This window comes from Lemur catta, chromosome 5 (assembly GCF_020740605.2).
Source record: "Lemur catta isolate mLemCat1 chromosome 5, mLemCat1.pri, whole genome shotgun sequence".
Taxonomy (NCBI): Eukaryota; Metazoa; Chordata; class Mammalia; order Primates; family Lemuridae; genus Lemur; species Lemur catta.
In genome coordinates, this window is record NC_059132.1 from 30,583,821 (window position 1) to 30,608,917 (window position 25,097).

General features: G+C 58.1%; 1 protein-coding gene across 2 annotated transcripts in view; it reads left to right on the forward strand.

The window, feature by feature from the left end:
• The window catches only part of PDGFRB (platelet derived growth factor receptor beta), a 38,200-nt gene extending 14,683 nt beyond the window's left edge, over nucleotides 1–23,517 (forward strand). Inside the window, exons 2-23 of one of the 2 annotated variants that reach the window (XM_045551388.1) lie at nucleotides 1,827–1,872; nucleotides 2,936–3,259; nucleotides 3,771–4,037; nucleotides 4,785–4,912; nucleotides 5,030–5,204; nucleotides 5,806–5,998; nucleotides 6,587–6,702; nucleotides 8,000–8,123; nucleotides 8,705–8,913; nucleotides 11,488–11,582; nucleotides 12,534–12,666; nucleotides 13,097–13,201; nucleotides 13,559–13,669; nucleotides 14,715–14,874; nucleotides 15,885–16,045; nucleotides 16,626–16,744; nucleotides 16,976–17,098; nucleotides 17,821–17,932; nucleotides 18,383–18,482; nucleotides 19,051–19,156; nucleotides 20,002–20,234; nucleotides 21,430–23,517. In XM_045551388.1, coding sequence (XP_045407344.1) covers nucleotides 1,833–1,872; nucleotides 2,936–3,259; nucleotides 3,771–4,037; nucleotides 4,785–4,912; nucleotides 5,030–5,204; nucleotides 5,806–5,998; nucleotides 6,587–6,702; nucleotides 8,000–8,123; nucleotides 8,705–8,913; nucleotides 11,488–11,582; nucleotides 12,534–12,666; nucleotides 13,097–13,201; nucleotides 13,559–13,669; nucleotides 14,715–14,874; nucleotides 15,885–16,045; nucleotides 16,626–16,744; nucleotides 16,976–17,098; nucleotides 17,821–17,932; nucleotides 18,383–18,482; nucleotides 19,051–19,156; nucleotides 20,002–20,234; nucleotides 21,430–21,619 — 3,324 coding nt within the window. In that variant the 5' untranslated portion in view covers nucleotides 1,827–1,832 and the 3' untranslated portion in view covers nucleotides 21,620–23,517. Of the gene's footprint in view, nucleotides 1–1,826; nucleotides 1,873–2,935; nucleotides 3,260–3,770; nucleotides 4,072–4,784; nucleotides 4,913–5,029; nucleotides 5,205–5,805; nucleotides 5,999–6,586; nucleotides 6,703–7,999; nucleotides 8,124–8,704; nucleotides 8,914–11,487; nucleotides 11,583–12,533; nucleotides 12,667–13,096; nucleotides 13,202–13,558; nucleotides 13,670–14,714; nucleotides 14,875–15,884; nucleotides 16,046–16,625; nucleotides 16,745–16,975; nucleotides 17,099–17,820; nucleotides 17,933–18,382; nucleotides 18,483–19,050; nucleotides 19,157–20,001; nucleotides 20,235–21,429 lie in introns of those variants that run through there. The other variant, XM_045551389.1, reaches the window with a different exon arrangement.
• Nucleotides 23,518–25,097: the final 1,580 nt, after the last annotated feature.

The window sequence follows — 25,097 nt, forward strand, 5'->3', positions numbered from 1 at the left end:
TGGCCCAGCCTTCCAGAGCCAGGCCAGCCCTGTTGCAGTGACCTCCCATCTCCTGGCCAGCCGGCCAAATTCCTCCTTTAGAATAATAAACATCGTGGCCAGCCCAGGAGGCTGGGAGGGGAGGGGCAGGGAGGCTGAAGCGACCCCCTCCCCCGGCCTGGGCTGCTAATGATTTTCTTTGGCTGAGATCTCGGGCAGGAAGTGGGGAGCCAGAGCAGCACCCACCAAGGGGCACATGGGCCTCTGTGGGGGCTGCTGGCTCTGCCTTGGTGCTGCTTCCTCCTGCCCGAGGAGGCCCGCTGGCCAGCTGGAGGGGCTGGGGCAGGAGGGAGAAGAGTGGGGACGCCATGGAGGGGCATCAGAAGGGGTGGGCTTTGGGTCTGGAGCCATTTGGAGGGGGAGAGGAAGAAATGAGGGGACCCTGGGGTAGGCGGTCTGGAGGGAGGGGCAGAGGAGCAGATTTGCTTAGGTTGCTTCTTGAGGTGTTGGCCAGAGCTGGCGTTGGGGGTCCACAGGCCGGGGGCCTTGCCACTGCCCCGCCCCTGCACGTGAATGCAGCCCTGTAGGTGGTACACTCGTCATTGTCCACTCCCAGGGCCGGACACTCGGGCCACAGACGTAGCAGTGGCCCAGGAGGTAGCATCCTGGGGCACAAACCTGGCTCCCCCGCCCTGAATTGGAAACTGAATTGGGGTGAGATGCAGAGGTGGGGACAAGCTGGGCGTGGCCTCAGCAGCCGGCCAAGCTGGCAGCCCCACCGCACTGGGAGGCTCCTCGACGCCTTGTCGCATGGCCCATTCCCACAGTTCTTGCTCTGCGGCCCCCATCCACCTCCGGCTCCCTTTGTGCCCATGCTGCAGGCAACCCTTGGCAGACCTGGCTCTTGGTGGCCATCTGGGATCTGAGTTGTGGCCACCAAGGCAGGGGGAGAGCACAGACCCACTCAGTTCAGTCTGTCTCTTTGTCCCTGCTTGTCTCTGTGCCCCTGGCGCTGTCTCTGCACACATCCCCTCTCTCTATGTCTCTGTCTCTCTCGACTTCCATCATTCCAGGTCTCTTTGTCTTCCTCTGGGCAAGCTCTGCTGTGGAACCCTGGGCAAACTTCTTTGCCTCTCAGAGCCTCAGTTTCCCCATCTGGACCCTGGGGGAGGGAGTGGGACGCTTGGCTTCCGTGGTCTCCAAGGACCTTCCGGGCCTCTCCCGGGCCCAGCTTCTGGCCCCTCTCCCCTGGGCCTCCTGGCGCTGCTCTGGGCTGAGGAAAGGGGGCCAGGCCCACCCCCCACATTCCACAGCCCGAGTCCCCCCTTCCCACAGCTCGCAGCCGCCTCCATTTCCTGTTGTGCTTGTGGAGCTGTGGGAGTTCTCTGGCTCTGCCCCTCCGTCTCCCCCAGGCCTTTCATCACACTTTCCCAAATATTTGTCCTGGCAGATAAGAACCTGGTATTGGAACTGTCATCTGGAGGGCAGGCTGTCAGAGCTGGCAGGCCCCTGGACACTGTCCAGCCCCACTTCCCCACCCCCACTGTACACACAGGGAAACTAAGGCCCAGAGAGAGGCAGGGGACTCAGCCAAGGCCACACGAGACTTAGAGGCAGAGCCAAAGCAGGGGCCAGGCACCCTGAGGCTGCGCCCAGTATGGAGGGAAGAGGGCCTGTGGTCATGAGTGCCCTCTCAGCCTTGGGACGCGGTGGCCTTGGACTTCAGCCCCACGGACACGGAGGCTGGAGACCCAGGCTGGGGCTTACTCAGCAGGAACCAGGTGCTAAGAAGAGCCCTGGCATTGCCTCCACCCACCCTGGGCCCTAACCTCTGTTTAACTCTGCAGGACACCATGCGGCTTCCGGGTGTGATGCCAGTTCTGGTCCTCAAAGGTAGGTAGACTGGGGGCAGGGGTAGGGGTCTCAGGGACCTGCCAAGCAGAACTGTGAAGCTGGCAGGGGCAGTGCGTGCTAGCACCCGAGCATGAGAGTGCAGGGGCTGCGCTCCTGGGACTCCGATTCCTGGATTGCCGTGGGCCTCTGTGGAGGTCTCCTTCCACTGCCCATGGCCAGCTCGGTTCTACTTGTCCAGAATCATCAGCTCAAGTCCTTTTATGGCCCTCCAGACCTCACCCCAACCTCTAGCACCTGCCCCTAGCCTCCTGTCTCTCCTCAGTCTGGCTGATCTGCGGCCCCTGCCTGGACCCCTCCCTCACTGGCTGGAAGCTCCCAACTTCTCAGCATTCCCCTCCCCTCACTCCTGCCTGCTACATGACCAGCCAAGGGCCTGCCTGGCAGACTGGTGTCGGATGGGCTGGCTGACTTGCTGCCCACCTGTCTGGGCCTCTCCTGGTTTTCATCACCAGGGGCACAGGGGCATGGCTTACAGACTCCTGCCCCAGGGGTGCCATGGGGGGAGGACCAATCACTTATCACACACCCCCAACCCCAGTCCCCGCCAGCCCACAGGGGCCTCGGCATCTTCCCTGCATTGGTCTGTCCCCACTCTGAGCTACCCGGGCCCCTCCCTCCCATCCCCCCTCTTAAGCAGGGCCACCTGTGGGCTTTGGGGGGAACCTGGGCAGCTGGGGCAGCTGCAGGGAAGAGGCTCAGAAAGTGACCTGGGAAGTAATGCAGGAACTGCAGGCTGGGGAATTGCTTCCCGAGGATTTCCTGACCCCTCCTGTGCCTACTGCCTGAACACAGTTCTGCTGAAGGACTCAGAGGCTGGGGGTCTAAAGGGACTGAGACAGGAGGTCAGGAGGAGCCCCTGGGGCCCTGGCACTGGATCAGCAGGGCTCAGAGGCATGGGTAAAGGATTCTAGTCTATGATGGACAAGGGAAGTGTGTTCTGGAAGGACTCGGGGTCTGTGCATACATGGCCGCCCCCCAGGGTCGGCTGTGGGAGAGTGCTGAGGGCCCTGTGCCCTGACAGCTGATGCCTCCTCTCCCAAAGGCCAGGTGCTGGTGCTGCCCCTGCTGTTACTGCTGGAACCACAGGTGTCTCAGGGCCTGGTCATCACACCCCCGGGACCGGAGCTTGTCCTCAATGTATCCAGCACCTTTGTTCTGACCTGCTCGGGTTCAGCTCCAGTAGTGTGGGAACGGATGTCCCAGGAGCCCCCGCAGGAAATGACCAAGACCCAGGACGGCACCTTCTCCAGCATGCTGACACTGACGAATGTCACTGGGCTAGACACGGGAGAATACTTTTGCTCCTACAATGACTCCCGTGGGCTGAGCCCTGGTGAGCGGAAACGGCTCTACATTTTTGTGCCAGGTAAGGACCCCCGGCCTGTGTGCCCGTTCCCTGCCCCTGTTCTCAACTGAGGGCATCAGGGGAGCTCAGAGAGTGCTTCAGTGACGTTGTGAAATGCAGCGTCTTGGAACCGCAGACAAATCACGGAATCCATCCTGGCTCAGTCCGGGCGTGTGTTCACTCCCACTCCCTGGCCTAGATATCTGTCTGCTCCCTGCCAGCCCACCCATGCCCGCCTCCCAAGAGCGCTATATTCTCAACTGGTTCCAATCTGCTCCCTCTTGGCCCCCACACCCCATCGTCCCCAATCTCCAAGCTCCAGGTATCAGCTGTGCTTCAGCTTGTGGCTTGTCTTCTCTCTTACCCTGGCACTGTCAGTATCAAATGCTAGAGCTGGAAGGGACCTCTGGGAGCATTCTTATTCTGTAACAGCGAGACTAAGGGCCAGAGAGGGCTCAAAGTCACATGGCCATTCAGAGGATAGCCAGACACCCACTTGCCCTGACCCTCACTCATGGCTCCACCCCGGCAGATCCCACCGTGGGCTTCCTCCCTAATGACGCTGAGGAACTATTCATCTTTCTCACGGAAATAACTGAGATCACAATTCCATGCCGAGTGACAGACCCACAGCTGGTGGTGACACTGCATGAGAAGAAAGTGGATGTCCCACTGCCTGTCCCCTATGACCACCAACGTGGCTTCTTTGGCACCTTTGAGGACAGGAGCTACATCTGCAAAACCACCATCGGGGACAGGGAGGTGGATTCGGATGCCTTCTATGTCTACAGACTCCAGGGTGAGCCCCCTTTCTGGCCCGCTGCTCAGCAGAGGCCTGTATAATCCTTCGCAGAGGTGTGGCCCTTTCTAGTCTACACATGCAACTCTGTTTTTCACTGGGTTCTCACTATAGCCTTGGAAAGGAGGTAGTGTTTTCCGCATTTCACAGGTCAGGAAACCCAGGCTCAGAGCTAGCGTGGAGTTCGCCCACTGTTGCAGAATGCATTAGTGGCAGAGCTGGGCTGTATAAACGTGCTGGGCAAAGGCATAGGCTTTGGAGCCAGCTGGGCTGAAATCCCAGCTTTGCCATCTCCCATCTGAGTGACTTTACACGAAGCACATAATCTCTCCGAGCCTGCTTCCTCCTCTGTAAAGTGAGGATGGTAATGACTGCCTACCTCATAGGATTATTGTGAAGATTAAATAAAACGAAAGACGGAAGGTGCAGGTACCTGGCCCATGGTATGTGCTCAATAAATTTCTCCTGTACTTAGATCCCCAGAGAGTACTTTGATTTCCAGACCGTTATTTCTTCTAGAATATCGACTTTGTGAGGACAGAGATTTTGTCTATTTTGTCCAGCGCTGTAGCCCCCTTGCCTAGAATAGTACTCAGCATATAGTCGGTATTCGATAAATATTTGCCAAATGGCTGAATCTTCTATACCAGTCATCCTTCCCTCTCTGGACCCCTACCCCATCACCGTGCTATAGTGCTGGTGGCTGGTGGTGACTTCCCCAGCCCTAAGCCAATCTCTCTCTACCAGTGTCATTCATCAACGTCTCAGTGAACGCAGTGCAGACTGTGGTCCGCCAGGGCGAGAATATCACCCTCATGTGCATTGTGATCGGGAACGAGGTGGTCAACTTTGAGTGGACGTACCCCCGCAAGGAGGTGAGGCTGGGCCAGGGGTTGGAGGAGGGCCCAGGCAGGGATGGATATCTTGGCTTGCAGACTGAGTTCTCATGGACCCCTCCTGATTTGGGGGGCCTGCCCCACCTGTCCCTGCAGAGTGGGCGGCTGGTGGAGCCAGTGACCGACTTCCTCTGGGATATGCCCTACCACATCGTCTCCATCCTGCACATCCCCAATGCCGAGCTAGGCGACTCAGGCACCTACATCTGCAACGTGTCGGAGAGCGTGAACGACCATCAGGATGAGAAGGCCATCAATGTCACTGTGGTTGGTGCGTGCCTGGGGCTCAGCCCCAACCCCCAGCCTGAGCTCGACTCAGTTGTCACAGGCCAGGGGTACAGTCAGCCACACTCCAGTACAGCCCTAGCTTTTGTGCCAACCAAAGCCCCAATTCTGGGATAAACCCAAACTAAAGTGCAGTGTCAGCCCAGAATCCAACCCTATCTCAACCTAGACTTTCCGCCTACCCATAACTTCAACCCCATCCTGATTTCTTATCCCAACGGCCATCCCAGGCCCAGGCAGCCCAGTCCCCAAATCAAACATCAGCTTTAGTCCCAGGCTCTGTTACTTCAGCCACAATACTGAGCCAGAACAGAACAACTCCAGTCCCAACCTTAACGCCGGCCTCAACGTCAACATCAGCCTCATATTCGGTCCCTTCTCCAAGCTCACCCAGTCCCGGTCCCAACTTCACCCCCAGCTCCGCTAACTCCGTCACCAGTTGGGTTCCTAAAGCCTAAAGCCCCGACCCCCAAGACTGGGCTCCTCCGGCATTTAGTGATGCCCCGCCTCCAGGAGCCTCGCCGCGGGAAGGCGCTGCCCCACTGGTGGCCAGGCACAGCCCCGCCCCTGACGGCCGCCTCTTGCAGAGAGCGGCTTCGTGCGGCTGCTGGAAAACGTGGGCGCTCTGCAATTCGCTGAGCTGCACCGGAGCCGGACACTGCAGGTGGTGTTTGAGGCCTACCCTCCGCCCACGGTCCTGTGGTTGAAGGACAACCGCACCCTGGGCGACTCCAGCACCGGCGAGATCGCCCTGTCCACGCGCAATGTGTCTGAGACCCGGTGAGCAGCCGCCCGGCCACTCCGTTCTTGAAGCTCTTTATTGTTCTTTGAGGCCTTTAGCCACTCGACAAACCTAGGCCCACCTTTCCTGACACCTCGTACGTGCCAGGCGCTGGGGATGCTGCAGCAACCAGAGCAGACTGTTCCATCCCTCCTAGAGTCTCTGGTCTAGTGGAGGAGGCAGACCCTGGTCAGATGATCGCCCAGATGTGCAGTTATCCTTGTGATGGGTGGGGCCCGCAGGCAGCAGCCAAGAAGCAAAAGGCCACATGACAGGGGAAAAGGGTGCCAGGCAGGCCACTCACTGCTGGAGACTGAGATATGTTGGGATAAAGCAGTGTCAGGCCTTTCTGAAGTGAAGGGAAATGGACTTCCCCTCCAACCCCTCCCCTTAATTCTCCCAACCCTCCCTCTTGGCTCAGTGGAACTGCCTGCGGGTGGGGATTTAGGAGACTGGGTTTGAGTTCTGGCTCCGCTACTGATACCCATGTGACCCTGGCAAGCCCTTCCCCTCCCTGTCTGTACCAGGAAGGGGTGGGGGGCTATCAGAGTTCTTCCAGCTCTGACAGCTGCCTGTCCTACTCCCAGGTATGTGTCAGAGCTGACATTGGTGCGGGTGAAGGTGGCAGAGGCTGGCCACTACACCATGCGGGCCTTCAATGAGGATGCTGAGGCCCAGCTCTCCTTCCAGCTGCAGATCAATGGTGAGGCTCACCCCCTCCCCCCACCTTTCCCCTCTCCTTCCCACCCCCATTCCCTCTGGCTTCCTGTACTGTCCACCCACCCATAGGAGGAGCTGGAGAGGCAGCCTGGAACTGAGGAGACTGGGTTCAAGGCCACTGACCCACTGCTGTGTGAACCTGGCATGTCCCCTCTCTGAGCCTCAGTTTCTCTAGCTATACAAGGAGGCCATCGGGCTAGATTAGTGTTTCCAAAACCTCAGGCATTCAGGTACTAACACCATGATTTTTCCTTCTCACATACCACTTATACTGTTAATTCAATAGATATTTATTGAGCAACTACAATATGCCAGTGTGTTCAAGGCTCGTGAGGACTTCCCCACCTTTGTGCAGTTTGCATCCTAGTGGGGAAAGACAAACATTAAACAGTAGAGGGGAAAATCCCAGCAAATTGCATAGGTTAGAAGGTAACAAACACTGTGGGAGGGAAGATTGAGAGTGCTGGGGGCAGGGGGTTGGTGAGTGTTGCACTTTTACATACAGTGATAAGGGTTGGCCTCATTGGGCTTGGCATCACTGAGGAAGTAATATTTTCATGAAGACTTGAAGGTGAGGTCATTAGCTAAGTGGACATTTGGGGAAGGGGTACCCCAGGCAGGGCAAAGGCCAGAGCAATGGCAGGAAGGCCTGTGTGGCCAGAACAGGGGGAGGGGGAGAGTGGTGGGAGATGAGGTCAGAGCAGAGACAGGGTAGTAGGGGGTGCGGGGAGGGCAGATCGTATAGGTCCTTGTGGTCCTGCTATGGACTTTGGCTTTTACTGTTTCTGAAATGAACAGCCATCACAGGGTTTTGAGCAGAGGAATGACACGATAGTGACTTAATGTTTTGTCAATTGACTTTCTAAAAATAAATTTATTTGGAAAGGCAAAATTTAACCTCTCAATTGTACATGGAAAATCAGCGTCACATGTCATAAATATAAAGCAACCACTAAAATAAACTCAGAGAAAACAAAATAATGCCACTAAATTCTAGCCTGGTGAGCTTGGCTGGCCAGGGCTCTGAGCCTGAGGACTGCTCTCTCTTTGTTAAAAGGGAAGATTAGCAAGTCTCAGAGAGGTGTTAAGGACAGACTAGCACCCTACTGAGACTTTCCCTTTGAAGTACCCAGAGGGGGATTCCTGGTATTTAGTGTACACCTGCAGTCTGCGGCCCCTCCCCCTAGGGGAGACCTGGCCTGGGTCCTCCCTGAGGGCCTTTCCTGTCGACTGTCTATTCTGACCTCCCCGCCTCCTGACCCTGCGCCCTCTCCACGCAGTCCCCGTCCGTGTGCTGGAGCTGAGTGAGAGCCACCCTGCCAGCGGGGAGCAGACAGTCCGCTGTCGCGGCCGAGGCATGCCCCAGCCCAACATCACCTGGTCTGCCTGCAGAGACTTCAAAAGGTGACAAACCTGGGCCTCAGTCTCGGGGGTGCCTGCAGCGGGCTAGAAGGACCCAGTGAAGGTTACATTCCAGGCTCTTGCTCTTGGCATATTGTTCCAGGCTAGAGCCACATCTCAGAAGACCAATCTACCTACCACCTCCTTGGAGATGCTCTGTGTGACCTAAATGGCCCCTTTTCCTTACCTTGAACCCCAGGCTGCCCTTGGCCCTGCACAGTGCAGGGGCTGTGCGCCCACCCAGTAGATCCATGCTGTGCCCGTGGCCAGGCTGATTCTCCTATAGTGGGCAGAGGCAGGATGGAGTTCGGGTTCCGCCTCTGCCCCCTGCAGGCTGGGTGACCCTGGGGGTCAAATGAGAGGAGTGGATTGGGGAATAAGCGTTCTCAGTTCTGGGATGGGAGCGCCCTCTGCTGGTCGTCATCGGGAACCAGCCCAGGACCAGGCAGCGGGAGGTAGCAGGAACGGGACACGCCCTACCTCCTTCCACCACCGCTCTGTGGCGCCGCCCCTGCTTTTGGCCTCAGTTTCCCCGTCTGCAGAGGGAAGGGGCTGGAAGCCAACCCTGCTGCCTCTCCTGGCAGGTGTCCACATGAGCTGCCACCCACACCGCTGGGGAACAGTTCCGAGGAGAGCCAGCTGGAGACTAACGTGACGTACTGGGAGGAGGAGCAGGAGTTCGAGGTGGTGAGCACGCTGCGCCTGCAGCACGTGGACCGGCCCATGTCAGTGCACTGCACGCTGCGCAACGCTGCGAGTCAGGACGCACAGGAGGTCATCGTGGTGCCGCACTGTGAGTCCTCCAGCCTCGGCGGCCCTTGGCAACCCCACCTCCCACCTTGACACTGCCCAGCTTGGGCCTGTGCCCACGCCCCCACAGCGGGAGCGTCAGCCTGCGCATGGGCACACAGGAGCGTTGTGAAACCCACCAGCACGTGTTCCTGTGCACGTACACAACACACATTGCGGGCACACACGTGTACAGACACAAGTCTATAAACCATGGATATGAATAACACTGTCTCCTTACACGTAGCGTATGTAAACTGTATGTATGTTGCAAGCCGTGTACGTGAGCATGCCTGATGCTTCAACACAGGTGCAAACCCTGTGTGTAGATTTATACATCTTGCACTGAAGAATGCCCAATCCCCAGATAAACCCACAAAGCTAGAGTGTACATCCGTGAGCATGTACTCAAGCGTGGACCACCCCATCCGTGTGTGTAAACCCACCAAGTGTATGTTCGCAAACCATGTATGTGAGTATGCCTAATCCCTGGACATGTGTATAAACCCACAGAGCATACGTCTGTATACACGCACTTGTAGGTGCACAATCCCCACACACATGCACAAGCAATGCCTGTACAATTTCTGTGCATGTGTGCAAATTGGCATAGGGCATGTCTGAAAGCATGTAATTGCAGCCCACCTTTCTGCAAACGTGTACAAGCACAATCCTCATACACATATGCCTGCTGTGCAGTGTATGTCTGTTTGGAGGTTCACATACATGTGTAATCTGTGCACATATGAATAGTGCCTCCCAGTGCCCAGATGCTTTTGCATGTCTACCTGCCCATCCCTGTGCATGCGTGCACCTGTGTGCATGTACTTCACTGATCCACCCGTTTCTTCACTCAGTAAATAGTCAGGGGACCCAACTTCTCACTGGGGTGTAGAGGTCAAGGGGCCCAGCCCTGCCTGCCTTCCTGGTGCCCACAGTCCCGAGAGAGAGAAGATAGATGAGGAACTAGGCAGTCCCACTTGGCATCACCACTCTGTGTGGAAAGCCTGGAGGGAGAACGGGCCCCATGCCCAGCTGTGGGATTCAGGAAGGTGTCCTAGAAAAAGGAACCTGTACGTCAAAACTAAAAAATGCCTAGGAGCTAGCCTGGTAAAGAACAGTGTTCCGGTCAGAGGGAATAGCCTGTGCAAAAGCCCAGGGGTAAAATTGGTTCCGAGAAATGAAAGGAATTCAGTTCCACCTGGCTGGAGCAGAGGGTGTGTGGATGTTTAGGGGTGGGGGTGGGGGAAAAAGGGGAGGGAAGTGGTAAGGGATGGGGCTATGGGGGTAGGCAGGAGCCGGAGCAGCCTGGGCTCTGAAGCCCATGTGAGGAGTTTCGGACACCTGTGTGTGCATTTGGGCAGGTCCCTGGGAGTGTACATGCACGTGCCTGTGTACACAGACCTGCCTCCTGTCCCCTGCCCTGTGGTGGACGGGTGGGCTTCTTTAATACCCTTATGGTACCCACACTCCCACACGTACGTGCACACATACCCCTGAGCAAGTGGGCGCCTGGGCAGACAGTGTGGACAGCCCGAGCGGCAGGCCAGCTCTGAGCAGAGGCAGAAAGAAGCTTTCATGCGACTAAAGCCCGAGGGGAAGCCACGCACCAGCGCCCAGGGATGGGACAGCTGCATGAAGCCCCTGCGTGCCTTCAGAGGGCTTCTGCCCCAGGCCCGCCCAGGATGTGGACTAGTGGGAAGGAAGGAGGAGGGGACAGGGAGAAGACCCAGAGGGGGCGGCGGGACAGGACTCCCCGGGGAGCAGAGAAGGGCAGATGGGGGACAGAGGAGGGAATGGGTTCCCAGGGGGTCTCATGGATGACCAGTGGGCAGGGCGGGGCAGAGGAGGTGCAGGTCTGGCGGGGGTGGATGGGGAGAGCGGGAAGGAATGCGAAGCTGTGCGGCACAGAGCCTGAGGCCTCGGGGTCGGGGAGACTCAGGGCAGGGGCCGTGTTAGCGCTGCTTGCTTGCGCCAGAGCCCTGGGACACACTTTATAGCTACCATCACTACCCCGACCCCACTGGCCCTCGAGGTGAAACGTGGGGGGAAGCAGGTCCTTCTGTAGTCTGGATCCATCAGGCCCTGGGAGCTCAGTCACTGCCCCTCAGTGGTCACTCACTCAGTCCGTGGGCCACTCAGGCAAGGAACTTAGAGTCTGACCTCCCGGAACAGCCCCTATAAAGGCATGAACTCAGAGAAGAGATGAGCCACAGCCCAGCCCTCAGGGGCTCCTGGGCTAGCAGGGGGTCCAGGCAATGGGCAGGGGCCCAGAGGATGTTTGCACCCAGGCTAGAGCTGTGGCAGCGAGGCCAGCCAGGCCCTGGCAAGGGCTGAAGGGATGTGGGGGCCGGCAGGGGTCTGAGCTGGGGAAGTTCCTTCATTCACAGGAGAGGCTAGAGGTGTGGCCCAGAGTGGGAGGCTGAGGGTCTGACAGCATAGGTTGGTGGGGAGGCAGGGGGCTTCCATTCTGGGCAGGATGGGCACAGAGGGACTTGTGGTGCCCGAGTTGGAGTGAGGGGAGGGCAGCTGCCAAGCATCCAGTGTGCTCATGGCCTGCTCTCCTCTCTGCCTCCAGCCCTGCCCTTCAAGGTGGTGGTGATCTCAGCCATCCTGGCCTTGGTGGTCCTCACCATCATCTCCCTCATCATCCTTATCATGCTTTGGCAGAAGGTAAGCCCCACCCTGGCCCGATGGGTGCAGATTGGCACACCATTATTTGGCATGGAGCCTCCTGCACTCCTTAAATGCTGCATGATCTGGCTGTGTGCAGGGCCCAGCATAGAGCTCAGGTGGGAATTCACATGGAGTGACACTGGGTGTCTGATCTGCCTCCAGCCCCAGCAGCCTGGGCTGACACGGGCCTGGCCCAAGCCATCCAGGATTCCCTGCCCCTGCTGTGTCCCCCAGTCCCCAGGTCCTGCTCCGGCATCATCCCTCCCATCTCAGGCACAGGGCAGAGGACCACAGGGTGGACTATATGGGCCCCCAGGATTCTTCCACCACTTACTCATGTAGACTCCCATGGTTCCACTGAAATGCCTTCTGATCCTATTCATCCGTAATTTCAATGTTCTGTGCTGAGATTTCAACATTCTGTGATTCCAACATTTTAAGATTCCTGAATCAGCATTGCAACACCTTGTGATCCCTCAGTCTAAGATTCCAATCCTGTGATCCCAACATCCTATGATTTCAACATTCTAAGGTTCCATGTGTCTGAGATTCCCACTGTGACTGGCCCAGCATGGGGAGGGCCAGCCACATCCTGCAGAGTGCCCCTACCTCGTGTCACTTCCAGGGCTGCCTGCTCCTCCACTCCCCTCTGAGGAGCAGCTGAGGCTCTGAGAGAATCTGGGAAGGAGGCTCTGATGAGCCAGGCCCTTGGCGGTCAGCGGCTCCTCAGCCTGCCAAGTCCCGAAGGCCCCTCTGCCGCTCTGGGGCCCCCCGGGTCCTGTTCCCTCTGAGCCCATGAAGGCCTTGGCTCAGTTGAGCACTTGCTGTGTTGAAGTGACACAGGGCCTCAGGGTCTCCTGCCCCGTCTGTCCTATAAGGGGCTGGACCTAAAGGGCCTCAAGCCCAGAGACCCCCTCTGATGATGCGTTCCTGGCCTTGGTCGTGCAGAAGCCGCGTTACGAGATCCGATGGAAGGTGATCGAGTCTGTGAGCTCTGACGGCCACGAGTACATCTACGTGGACCCCATGCAGCTGCCCTATGACTCCACATGGGAGGTGCCACGGGACCAGCTTGTGCTTGGTCAGTCCTGGGAGGCCTCAGGTGGCAGTTCGGAAACTCAAGATGGGGGGAGGTCCAGGCCCAGCCTTGCCGTGAGCAGCTATGAGACCTAGGCCTGGTTTCCTGCCTTCTTTGGCTTCTGTCTCCCACTCTGGACAATGAGGATAAGTTGATTCCCCAGGGACTGTCCAGCATTGAGGTTCTAGGACCCTGTGACTTGTGAGATGGGACTCCTTTGTGGAAAAAGAGGAGGCATTGGTGACAGGCTGAGTACCAGGCCTGTGCTTGGTCTAGCTAGGGAGGCTGAGGGGCACAGAGGAGCTGTGCTCTCTGGTGGTTTGAGGGATGTCTAGTTGACCTAAGAGAGTGGCTCTTCCCCATCCTTGGGCGGGAAGGGTGGGGGATGCAGCTTCCTGGTGGGCCAGGAACTGAGGGGTCATCTCTGCCCCAGGACGCACCCTCGGCTCCGGGGCCTTTGGGCAGGTGGTGGAGGCCACGGCTCATGGCCTGAGCCATTCGCAGGCCACGATGAAAGTGGCCGTCAAGATGCTGAAATGTGAGTCCTTGGAACCCACCCCCCAATATCTGGGCCCCCTGGGCCACCCCACACATTCAGCCTCTCCCAGAGTGGCCTGATCTGATTGGCTGGCACAGGACGGGCAGTCACACTGCAGCCAGCACCGCTCCCGATTCTGGCTTGGGAAAGAGGGTCCCTCATCCTAGCCCCCTTGGCCATGTCCCCTCCGTCCCCTGCCTCCTCCCCCCATCTCTCCGCTCCCCAGGGTGGGTCCTCACCCCCTAGGCCGTCTGGGTCTTACAGCCCAGGGTGGGGCAGAAGAGCAAGAATAGGATCTGGGGGGGCCTCCACGCAGCCTCAGAGACTGGGCCTGGCGTGAGACCCCCTTTCCCTCAGCCACCGCCCGCAGCAGCGAGAAGCAAGCCCTCATGTCAGAGCTGAAGATCATGAGTCACCTCGGGCCCCACCTGAACGTGGTCAACCTGCTGGGGGCCTGCACCAAAGGAGGTACCAAACCCGCTCCCCCGAGGGCTCTGGGAAAGCACCTGGCCAGCCAGGGCCACCTCTCCCTGCCCCCTCAGTCCACTCCAGCGAGAGGTCTACACCCACCTGCCCAGCGCCCGCATTGCACAGTCCCCGATGGGTGTGGGATTTAGAAATCAGAGCACCCTCACCACCAAAGGATTCTTCATGTCACCAGTCCCAGCAGCTGCCAAATCAAAGTGTTCTCTGACATTTTTTAACTTTTATGATACAGTTTGAAAATCGTAATAAATAATAGCTCAAATGACACTAAGATGAGTCATATTCCCACCACTGGAAACCACCAGCATGCTAATTGGGACCTCCTTTCATTCACATTGTAAAAGAAAGCCTCTTTGGCCAACTGTGTTTGTTTGAAGCTCTGATTACAGGTTAGGCTGCAAAAAAACAAAAAAAAGAAAGAAAAGAAATGTTATCGCCATTCGCAGCTGCTTATTGTGAGATTTGGGATTTTCCTTAGTATTGTGCAACCAAAACAAAATACAGAAGTACATTGGATACATAGACTAATTTACATCCGCAATGATCACTTGTTTCAAAATTTTTGTTTTCATCAGTATCTTCAAGCTCTCACTGATTGACTTTAAGTAAATGCATTGTAGGTGAATTTAATTAGTAAACTAATAATAATAAACTGTTGCTTTTATATGCCTTATATACTGGACTCCAAAACAAGCTTTAGTTTAAAAACAAAACACATCGGTAACAGCTAACACCGTGTGCTCGCCATGTGCCAGGCCAACAAAGGCCTTATCTGACTAATCCTCACGGCAGCCCTTTGAGGTGGGTATTATTAGCCCCACTTAACAGATGGGGAAAGTAAGGCTCGGGGAGACTAAGTGCCTTGCTTGCAAGCACAGAGGAAAAGAACCCAGGTTTGCAAGGCACCAAGCCTCTTGGCCATCGTGCCAAACTGCCTCTCCCACATCTAGCCCGTTATTAGCCTCAAGGCCCTGATGGGAAGCTGGAGGCCTCCCCAGGGACTGCCCCTGAGCCTGTCCCTTTGCAGGACCCATCTACATCATCACCGAGTACTGCCGCTATGGCGACCTGGTAGACTACCTGCACCGGAACAAGCACACCTTCCTGCAGCACCACTCGGACAAGCGCCGCCCGCCCAGCGCCGAGCTCTACAGCAACGCCCTGCCCGTTGGGCTGCCCCTGCCCAGGTACCGGGAGGCAGGCCGGGGACTTGAATCTGTGGGGCACCTGGGAGCACCTGCTCACTCCCTCCTTGTCCAGGAGAGGAAGCAGAGGCTGGGGAGGGGGCGCAGAATCACTCCTGGAGCCAGGGCTTTTCCACAAGTCAGTCCAGCCCAGACGGGGGACTAACAGTAATGATGATGATGGTGATGGGGTCTGTCCCAGTGTGCCAGGCCCTGTGCAGACGAGCCCCTCTTGAGTCCTCACACCATCCCTGTGTCGTGGGTGTCTTGCCCTCCTGTCCCAGGGCACGTGGGGCACCCAGGCACTGGTGAGACCAGTGCCAGGCCTCCTGACTTGCACGGTGGTGCCCCAAGCTCTGCCCCTCGCTGCAGCCTTCCCACCGCCCCTCAGGCAACTCAACTCCTCTTCCTCTTTTCCAGAAAGAACGTTTTTTAGCTCTTTTGCTGATTACAAAAGCAAAGATAAGAGTAACTTTGGAAAAGCATACAAAAGACATTAAAACTCACCCCTGTCCTCCCCAACTTTTTGATCAGTTTCCTTCCCGTCTTTTTCCTGCCCATGGAGACGCATGTGTGTATGGTCCCATAGCTCTATGGGGAGCTGATGCCGCTGGCAGAGGTATTAAGGCAATTCCTTGCTGCCCAGGCTGGGTTGTGGCTGGGCATTCGCAAGGCATCATGGCTGGGTGGTGCTAGAGAGGCCACCAAAAGGCGCTTTTGCACACACCTGTCTCATGACCTTTGTCCTGGGGCATTGCAATCGCCTCTGAGTGTGAGCTCTCCGGGCCTTATGGCATCTTGGCAGCCCCAGTGCTCAGCTCAGCCCAACAGGTTGGTTGAAGGGGCTCAGTCGTGGTCATTCACATTGTGACAGACTGAAAGGGGATAAGTGAATGAGCGAGAGAAGAGACCCACGAGTGGCAGGACCTCATGGGCCCCTGGGGTGAGCAAGGGGCAGGAGGGGAAAGGAAGGGAAAGCCTGTGACTCTCCTGAGTTGCTCCTCTACCCCCAGCCACGTGTCCCTGACTGGGGAGAGCGATGGTGGCTACATGGACATGAGCAAGGACGAGTCGGTGGACTATGTGCCCATGCTGGACATGAAAGGAGACGTCAAATATGCAGACATCGAGTCCTCCAGCTACATGGCCCCTTACGATAACTACATTCCCTCTGGTGGGTAGATGTGTTGTCGTCACACCTACATGCACAGGCTCACGCCTGCGCCATGATACATTCTTCCAAAGCCTTTCGCATACCCAGCCTTGCAACAACCCTGGGAGGAAGGGGGCCTTGTGCCCATTTCGTAGATTTGGAAACTGAGGCTAGCCCCCTGGCCAACGCTGCTGTGCAGTGGAGCCCTGATCTGAAGCCCTGTTTATGGGCCCGGAGATGTGCACACAGCCCACAGGGAGGGGGAGAGCTGGGTGGGGGAAGACCTGGCCTCTGGGGGCCTTGGGGAGAAGTGGTCTGCTCTGAGCTGGCCCCAGGCTGGTCTAGTGTCCCTGAGAAGCAGGCAGGCCAGGCTAAGCAAAGGTGAACCAAGGGCTAATAATGCCAATTTTTTTTTTTTGGCCAGTGAGGGCACTGATAGAGTAGGAATGCTTTTAGTTAGATATCAGGAATTATTCTCCATTTTGGGGGAGACCTAGAGGGTCAGTAGCTTGGACATTCAGGCTCCCAGGAGCCAAAGGGCAGGGGTCCCGTGGGCCATGAGGAGACACGAGATAGCGGGTGACCCTCTGCTCTCGCCTAGCCCCCGAGAGGACCTATCAGGCAACTTTGATCAACGAGTCCCCAGTGCTTAGCTACACGGACCTCGTGGGCTTCAGCTACCAGGTGGCCAATGGCATGGAGTTCCTGGCCTCCAAGAATGTACGTGTGGCTGCGGTGGGCCAGGGTGGGGGCCGTGGGGAGGTGGGTCACCCAGCCAGCCAGAGTCCTCCAAGTTCACGGCCACTCTGGTGGGTAGGGACAGAGAGCGCCTGCACACCTGGGCGGCCCCTCACACCTGCAAAGTGATGCATTTTTCCTAAAGCCCTTGACACGGAGAGTCTTTCCTGACAATTGTCCCCAAGGCCTCAGCTCCCCTCTCCCCCAATCCAGTGTGTCCACCGAGACCTGGCGGCCAGGAACGTGCTCATCTGCGAGGGCAAGCTGGTCAAGATCTGTGACTTTGGCCTGGCTCGAGACATCATGCGGGACTCGAACTACATCTCCAAAGGCAGCGTGAGTACCTTCCCCGGGCCGGTGGGGCTGTCGTCATGTGCCTCTGGCCCCAGGCGCAGATTCCTTCCTGATCAGCATGGCCGCAGCTCACGAGAGATGAGTATGGGGCTCCGCGTGGCCTGCCCTGCCAGCGGTGTGGGCTGTGCCTGCCCGGCTGTGTGTGCAGGGACAGGAAGGGGAGCCACCCAGCTGCGCATGGGGCCAAGGGGCCAGCTGGGATAGGGCAGGGGTGTGGGGAAGGGGGACCAGGCCAAATGTGTCGTTCCAGCAGTGGTAGGCAGAGGAAGAAGCCCAGGTGACAGAGCAAGACAGATGAGCCTGTCACAGGCAGTAGTTGGGATCGGTCTGGGTAAAATGTGACATCCTGTCTGTCGCTCAGCTCCCCACTCTCCAGTGAGTGCCAAGCAAAGGGACACTGGGCCCAGAGATGGCAGGCAGCCAGGATGAGAGCTGGGTGGTGATCTGGGATGTCCCCGGCTCCCCCACCCCTTTCCGCAGACCCCAGGGCTTTTTCCTAGGGACAGGAGCTGCTGTGTCCCCAGCTAATGAGAACAGAAACTGCCTCTGCTCTTCTGGGCTGGACATGGGAACTGCGTGGGGCAGAGGGTGGGGCCCTCCCAGGTGTGGCAGTGAGCAGGAGCTGAGCCCCTGGGCAGAGGGGGGCTGGGGTCCTGGCCTCTCAGTCCCTCCTTACATCAGCACCTGTCCTCATGTCCCCGCAGACCTTCCTGCCTCTGAAGTGGATGGCCCCGGAGAGCATCTTCAACAGCCTCTACACCACCCTGAGCGACGTGTGGTCCTTCGGGATCCTGCTCTGGGAGATCTTCACACTGGGTCCGCTTCCCTCCTCCCCCGCCCTCAGGGGCATGGCATCGCGTGGTGTCTGACCACTCGCACCTCCGCCTGCTGGGGCTGTGGGACGGGCCCTGGGATAGGGGTCAGGGGTCAGGTTGAAGTCCCCACTGCTGCTTTCTTCTCCCTGCTGTGTGACTTTGACAAGTCCTTTGCCCTCTCTGGGCATCTTTATCTCCCCATCTGAGTGCTGACGGGGTTGGACAGTGACATCAAAAAGCTTTCTTGGCACTGTGTTCTCTGCTCCTCTGTCCTGGGGAGGGGTGCAGTCTCTTTTCAGAGCCCGTGGGGAGCCCATGTTTCCCAATGCCAAGGGCGCAGCCCCCTCTCCCACTCCAGGGCCAGCGTGGCTCTCCTCGTCCTGTAGAGGAGGGTACCTCTACTTGTCCACTCCCCTGAGCCAATGTATCTCTTGTCTCTGCTCCTCGGCAGGTGGCACCCCTTACCCGGAGCTGCCCATGAACGAGCAGTTCTACAACGCCATCAAGCGGGGTTACCGCATGGCCCAGCCCGCTCACGCCTCTGATGAGATGTGAGTGGGGCCTGTGCGTTTGGGAGGATTTTGTGGATGCAAACGAGAGATACCCGACTCCACCTGCTTGAACCAAAGATAGATTTATTAGCTCCGAGATCGGGAGAGCCTGGGCATGACTGGATTCAGCTGTTCAGAGGATGTCACCGGGATCTCTTGTTCTAGCCCTGGGCTCGGCTTTGCCCACTACAGCCTCATTTTCAAGCTGGCACTGCCCAGATGGCTGCCAGCAGTGCCAGCCTCATGTCATAGTGCTGGCACCGTAGTTCTAGCAAAGAGCCCAGAGCTGACTTTTAAAGGCTCAACCTGGGTCACATGCCAACCAGAACCAGCCACTGAGCTGAGGGAATGAAAATCACCCACCAGACCTGGGTCACATGCTCACGCAGGTGGAGTTGGCCCCATGGAACCAGGTGGACTTAGGGTGCTGGGAGGGCTTCCCGAGGGAACGTCCAGAGGAGGTAATGGGCAAAACAACACCCACCTGCCACCCCTCGCTTTGTCCTGGGAGGGGGTGCCCCCAGCCCCACCCTCCGCTCCTGACCTCTCTCCCCTCTCCACTCTCCAGCTACGAGATCATGCAGAAGTGCTGGGAGGAGAAGTTTGAGATCCGGCCCCCCTTCTCCCAGCTGGTGCTGCTTCTCGAGAGACTGCTGGGCGAGGGTTACAGAAAGGTATGTCGAGGCAGCGTGGGGGTGGGCGCAGAAGTCAGACACTGGGTACAAGGCTCTGTGTGATGGGCTGGTATCTGGGGGACCGCCCTTCACCCTCTCTGGGCCTCAGTGTCCCTGCCAGTATTAGGAGGGCATGGGCTGGAGCTATGAGCTGAATTTACTTTAGCAACACAGACCTTTGAGAAATTGAATCCTACATGGAAGCCAGTGCATTTGATGCAGGGAGAGGGGCCTACAGCCCTACCCATCCTGCAGCCTTCCTCAGGCCTTGGCACCCATGCCAAACGGTAGGGCTCCTTCAGAAGTGTGAACCCCAGGCTACGTGACCACTTGGATCCTGTCACAAGCTTGTCCAAGGCAAATGGAGCCAGTAGCGCCCCCAAACCCTGCCCTGTCCAACGACAGGGGTCAGAGTGAGGAGGAGACGCACAAGGTTCTGGCACACAGACAGCTCCTTCCTTAGCACCATTTCTCACGTCCTCTCACTGGGAGATGGAGTGGAAATGTCACCATTTCATAGCAAGGGAAACTGAGTCCCCTCCGAAGGAGGTTGAGGCAGGATGAGAGCCCATACCTGTCTACTCTGAAGTGGGGGGAGTTAGGGTCACAGGGGCTGGTCCCATAACTGCCCCTCCCTGGGTGGTCCTGAGCTCACCTTGTCTTGCGAGATGCTATGGGAGGTGGAGGGCAGCTCAGCTGTGTGGCTTTGGGCAAATCCCTTTCCTTACAAATGAGCACTGATTGCCTTGTTTATACAGAGGGGGAGGGCCGGGTTAGATGATAGCTAAAGGCAATTCTGGTCTGACCATCCCTGGTTCTCTGGTTCTCCCTGCCCCACGGAACAGAAGTACCAGCAGGTGGATGAGGAGTTTCTGAGGAGCGACCACCCAGCCATCCTTCGGTCCCAAGCCCGCTTTCCCGGGTTCCATGGCCTCCGATCTCCCCTGGACACCAGCTCTGTCCTCTACACTGCTGTGCAGCCCAACGAGGGTGACAACGACTATATCATCCCCCTGCCTGACCCCAAACCCGAGGTTGCTGAGGAGGGCCCCCCGGAGGGTTCCCCCAGCCTTGCCAGGTAGCCACTCTGGCCTGGGGCCAAGGCGATGGCGTGCATGGTGTGTGTGCGCACGCGTGTCTGAGCGGTGTGAGGCTTGGCGCAGAAGTGACCTAGCGTGAGTGAGTACTTATTCCTGCCAGTGAATAGAAGAGAGAACTGAGCTCATTTGACCTTAGGTGGAAAGGGCAGGGACCTTAGGTGGAAAGGTGGGAAGGGAAAGGGTGGGCTGGGACGTATGTGCAAGTGCCTATTTCCCTTAGAGGAGTCCCCACGGGTCCTCTACACTGTCCCATCTCTAGGCCCTGTCCTAGCCCCAAGGAGGAGAAAACCTGCTTAGCATCCGGAGCACCCCAGCTGTCACTGTGGGGTCCCGGCCAGCGTGGGCCTGTGGTCTGTCCTTCAGCACCAGGCCCTGGGGGCCACCGGGAGCCTCACATGCTTGTAGGAAGCAGAGGTGTCTACAGGAATTCAGGCCGGAGTTCAGACTGGGAAGGAGATTTGTGGGCAGGAAGGCTCAGCTGTTGCCTAGACCTGATGTCCAGACAGGATCTCCCCTCAGCTGCAGAGGAGGGCTCCCCAGGAGGCCAGACCCACCCCCAAAACAAATCCAGCCCAAGGTGAAGTTGCAGGAACCCCAGGCTGGGTTATAGTCGCAGCTCTGCCACTAGCTGCCATGAGCCCTGGGAGGGCTTCTTCTCTGTGAGCCTCAGTTTCTCCATATGTGCTGGCAGCACACACAGGCCTTAGAAGGCCCCTGAAGGCCTTGTTGCTCTGACAGTTTTACATTCCAGGGCCCAGGCAGGTAAGCAGGATTCAAACAGCTCAGATGCGAGTGCCAGCCCTGCTCTGTACCTCAGCCTCACTCTCTAAACCTCAGTTTCCTCTCCTGTAAAATGAAAACAGTAAAAGTGCTTCCATTAGGGGTTCTTGTGGGGCCTAAAAGAGACAATGCGTGCATTTAGGAGTGCAGAGGGTGAGAAAGGAACTTAGGAGCCGGCTGGACCTGCTCTGAAGTCCCAGCTCCTGCACTTGCCCGCTGTGCGACATGGGGCTATGACGTCACCTCCCTTGCACAGCCCCTGCAAGGTTAGATGCGTGCAAGTGTATAAAGCCCAGGGTGCGAGGTCAGACACGTAGAAAGCTCTTAATTAATGCTGTTATTATCTTACTGGGTTCCTTCCCAGCCCCTCACCCACTTGCCTCCTTCCTCCAGCTCCACCCTGAATGAAGTCAACACCTCCTCTACCATCTCCTGTGACAGCCCCCTGGAGCCCCAGGAAGAGCCGGAGCCGGAGCCCGAGCCCCAGCCGGAGCTCCCGGCAGAGCCCGAGCTGGAGGTGGAGCAGCCGCCAGACTCAGGCTGCCCTGGGCCGCGGGCCGAAGCGGAGGACAGCTTCCTGTAGGGGGCTGGCCCCCTCCCTGCCCCGCCTGAAGCTCCCCTCTGCCAGCACCCAGTGCCGCCTGGCCTGGCCGGGCCTCCTGTCAGCCAGGCTGCCCTTGCCAGCTATCCCCTTCCAGCTTCTGCCCCTAGCGTGTTGTGCCCCACACTCTGGGGCTGGCTTAGGAGGCAAGAGAACTGCAGGGGCCGCGAGCAGCCCTCTGCCTCTGGGGAGGCCATGTGACTCTGAGCCAGGGTTCCCCCCAGGGGACTCAGTTTCCCCATATGTAAGCGGGGAAAGTCGGGCTTGGTGAGCCACTCTCTGGGATCCTCTCCCTGGCTGGCGGGTAGGGAGCTCGGAATCTCTGGGGAGACTCCCCAGGTTACTGCGGTGGTAACTTCACGTTTTGCTCTGTGGCCAGCTACCCCTCAAGGAGCCATAGTTCTCTCCTCGCACTTTCATCCGCCCAAGAGCTAGGGAAGAGACCCTGGCCTCCCTGGCTCCTGGCTGAGCTGGGGCGGGGCCTTGGGCAGTGTTGCCTCACCCAGAAGGATGCCAGTCTCTCTATGATGCCAGTCTCCGCTCTCCCAGGCCCGAGCTGGTCTGGGGCCATCCGTGCCTAATTAATGCTAATTAATGCTGGAGGCTGAGCCAGGACACCGTAGCCTGCAGGCCTTACCCGGGGCGCTGGGGGCACACCTCGCTGTAGAAGGTGCCTGCGTCCCTGTCCTCAGGCCCATCCGTCCTGGGCTTTTCTCCATCACCCTCGGTCTTAATGCACCCACCAGAGTCTGCAGGGCCAGACGGGCCCCGCATCTGCGATGAGGGTGTTGACGTGCCAGCGTGAAGTGTCCACATGTATGCGCCAGTATGTGGCCCTGGCTCTGCGTTGGACCTGCCATGAGACCTTGGAGGAATCCCTCACCCTCTCTGGGCCTCAGTTTTCTCCTTTGAAAAATGAGCAAGTTGGACTCATTAACTCCAAGTGCCCTGCCAGCACTAACCTTCTAGAATATTCCAGGTGGTTGCACATTTGTCCAGATGAAGCAAGGCCAAATACCCTAAGCTGCCATTCTGGGGTCAGCTGGACTCTGGGGAGATTCCAGACCACATATCACACTCCGGGGATTCAGGAACTGCACCCCTTGCCCAGGCCCCCGGCAAGGCCCAAGAACGCAGCTGCCCAGGCCTTGACTCGGAGTGACAGCCAGTGTCCTGGAAAGCCCCCGGCAGCTGCCCAGGGACATGGGAAGACCACAGGACCTCTTTAAGTACCCACAATGACCTCTGGAGCTATCCTGGGCAAGGGGGCCAGAGAGGGCAGATCAGCTCACCTTGTGCAGCCCATCACCTAGCACCTGCCGCCCGGGCCTGTGCCACAGACAGCATGGACAGGGAGGACAGTTATGTCCCATAAAGGACAAGAAGCTTCAGATGGGTACCCCGAGAAAGGGGCGTGAGAGGTGGGCACTTTGGGGGTTGCACCCACCTGCTGCCCCATGCCTGAGGCAGTACCCCATGGGGGTATGGTCTCATCACTGCCCAGGCCTAGTAGTGACACCTCACTGTCCCCAGCCCAGTGGGCATTGGAGGTGCCAGGGAGTGAGGCTGTGGCCAAGACCACCAGCAGGGGGAAGGCTGGAGAGAGGATGAAGGAAGCTCAGCCCATCTGAGGGTACCAGCTCCCCACGCAGGTTGGCACCTTCCTAACCCAGGACCCCCAAAGCCTGGCCCAAGGAGGGGGAAGCGGGTCCTCAATACGGTACCAAAGATATAATCACCTAGGTTTACAAGTATTTTTAGGACTCACGTTAACTCACATTTATACAACAAAAGTGCTATTTTGTATGCTGTTAAGTTTTCCTATCCGTGTACTTTTTTAAGGGAAAGATTTTAATATTAAACCTGGTGCTTCTCACTCATGGACTGTGTGATCTCTTGGGTTTGGGTCTCTGTGCTTGGGGGCGGGGGTGGGTGTGGAGTGGGGTGGGTGGACCAAATGCGGCTCCCCAGACAGGACCCTTCAGCTGGGTCTCATCTCAATCATCTGTACAATGGGCACGTGCACTCTCCCCCGTGCTAACAGCCAGGTGACCTAGCTTTGGGCTTGATCTCCCACGGTGGGAAGTGAGAAGGCGTTCCTGGCACTGCAGTGCCCAGCCCTGAGTTGGGCCGGAGGGTGCAGGGCAGGCAGGACTCTGCTCAATGCTCCAAAGCTGAGGAGCCTGGGCCCCTCTGCCCCCCCCAACCACTGCCACCATGTGCTTTGGCTTTGGCTACTAAGCTGGGACGTCCTCGCTGCCCTCCCCTCCACTCTGCCCACGGGTCCAGACTGAGGCTGGTGTGGCCTGAGAGAAGCATCTGCTAGAGCCTGGATTCCAGGTCCCAGGTAGGAGCAGGGCAGACAGTGTGCCCAGGGGGGCCAGAGAACAAGAAGCAAGGAGAGAGGGTGGAGCAGAGAGAAGAGGAAGAGGAACAGAGGAAGGGGAGGGAGTGGGGCTAGGCTGGGCAGAGGGGTATAGACCCAGCAGGCTCCAACCCCTCACGGCTACGGCAGCTCAGTGACTGCGGGGCCAGCATGGGCCAGCGTTCTGGTCTCCGCTAGCCAGCCTGGTGCTGGCCATGGGCTGTCCTGCCAAGCCCAGGCCTGTGGGACACAGGGTCATGAGCGATAGAGCTGCTAGGGGCAGGGGGCAGAGTGCAAGGGTCTCAGACCCAGGATGGGGCTTCCTGGCCCTTCCACCTGGGCCCTGTGGGAGGGTTACTTGAGGTGGACCCGGCGTCAGCCTGGGATCCAGCACCTACTCAGTGTGCGTCTGGACCAGCCCTTCCTCTCTCTGAGCTGGGGAAGGGGCATCTCGTTTGGGAGCCACAGGCTTCCCTGGACTGTCTCCAGGCGTCTGGGGCTGCGGCCACCAGTGGGGACAGGAGCAGAGCCATGGGGCAGCTCTGACTCACAGGCCTAGCCACCAACTCAGGGGCAGCTGAGCCACACCAGGGAAAACCCCAGTGGCTGCAGGGCCTGGCCACGCAAAGCCCACCTCCCGGGGGTCCTGGCTTCTGACAACGCCCAGAGCCTGTGGCCTCTCTGCTCCTCCCGCTGTGGCAGGCACTGAGGAACGTCATACCCAGCTCTGCCCCGTAAAGAGAAAAAACAGCCCACATTCCAGACAGGGATTGTGTTTGCTCCTGGGAAAGCCTCTGTCTGGAGGCCAAGAGACCTCGGCTGCTCCCTGCGGGAGCTTGGGTGGGGGGCACCACAGCGGGCTCCGCTTCCCCAGGGGTAAAGGGAGCTAACGATGCCACAAAGAGACAAGGGTGATAAGGCTCCAGCTGGCGCTTACCCAACAGTTGCCGCGAGCCAGGGCTGTCTTGCTTCGCACACATTTTCTCATTGTACCCTCTCGTCAATCCTGTGAGCCCAGCCCTGCTGTCATCCCACGTTACGAGCGGGGTTCCGACGTGACTTGCACAGGATCATCTAGTCGGTGTGGCGGGGATG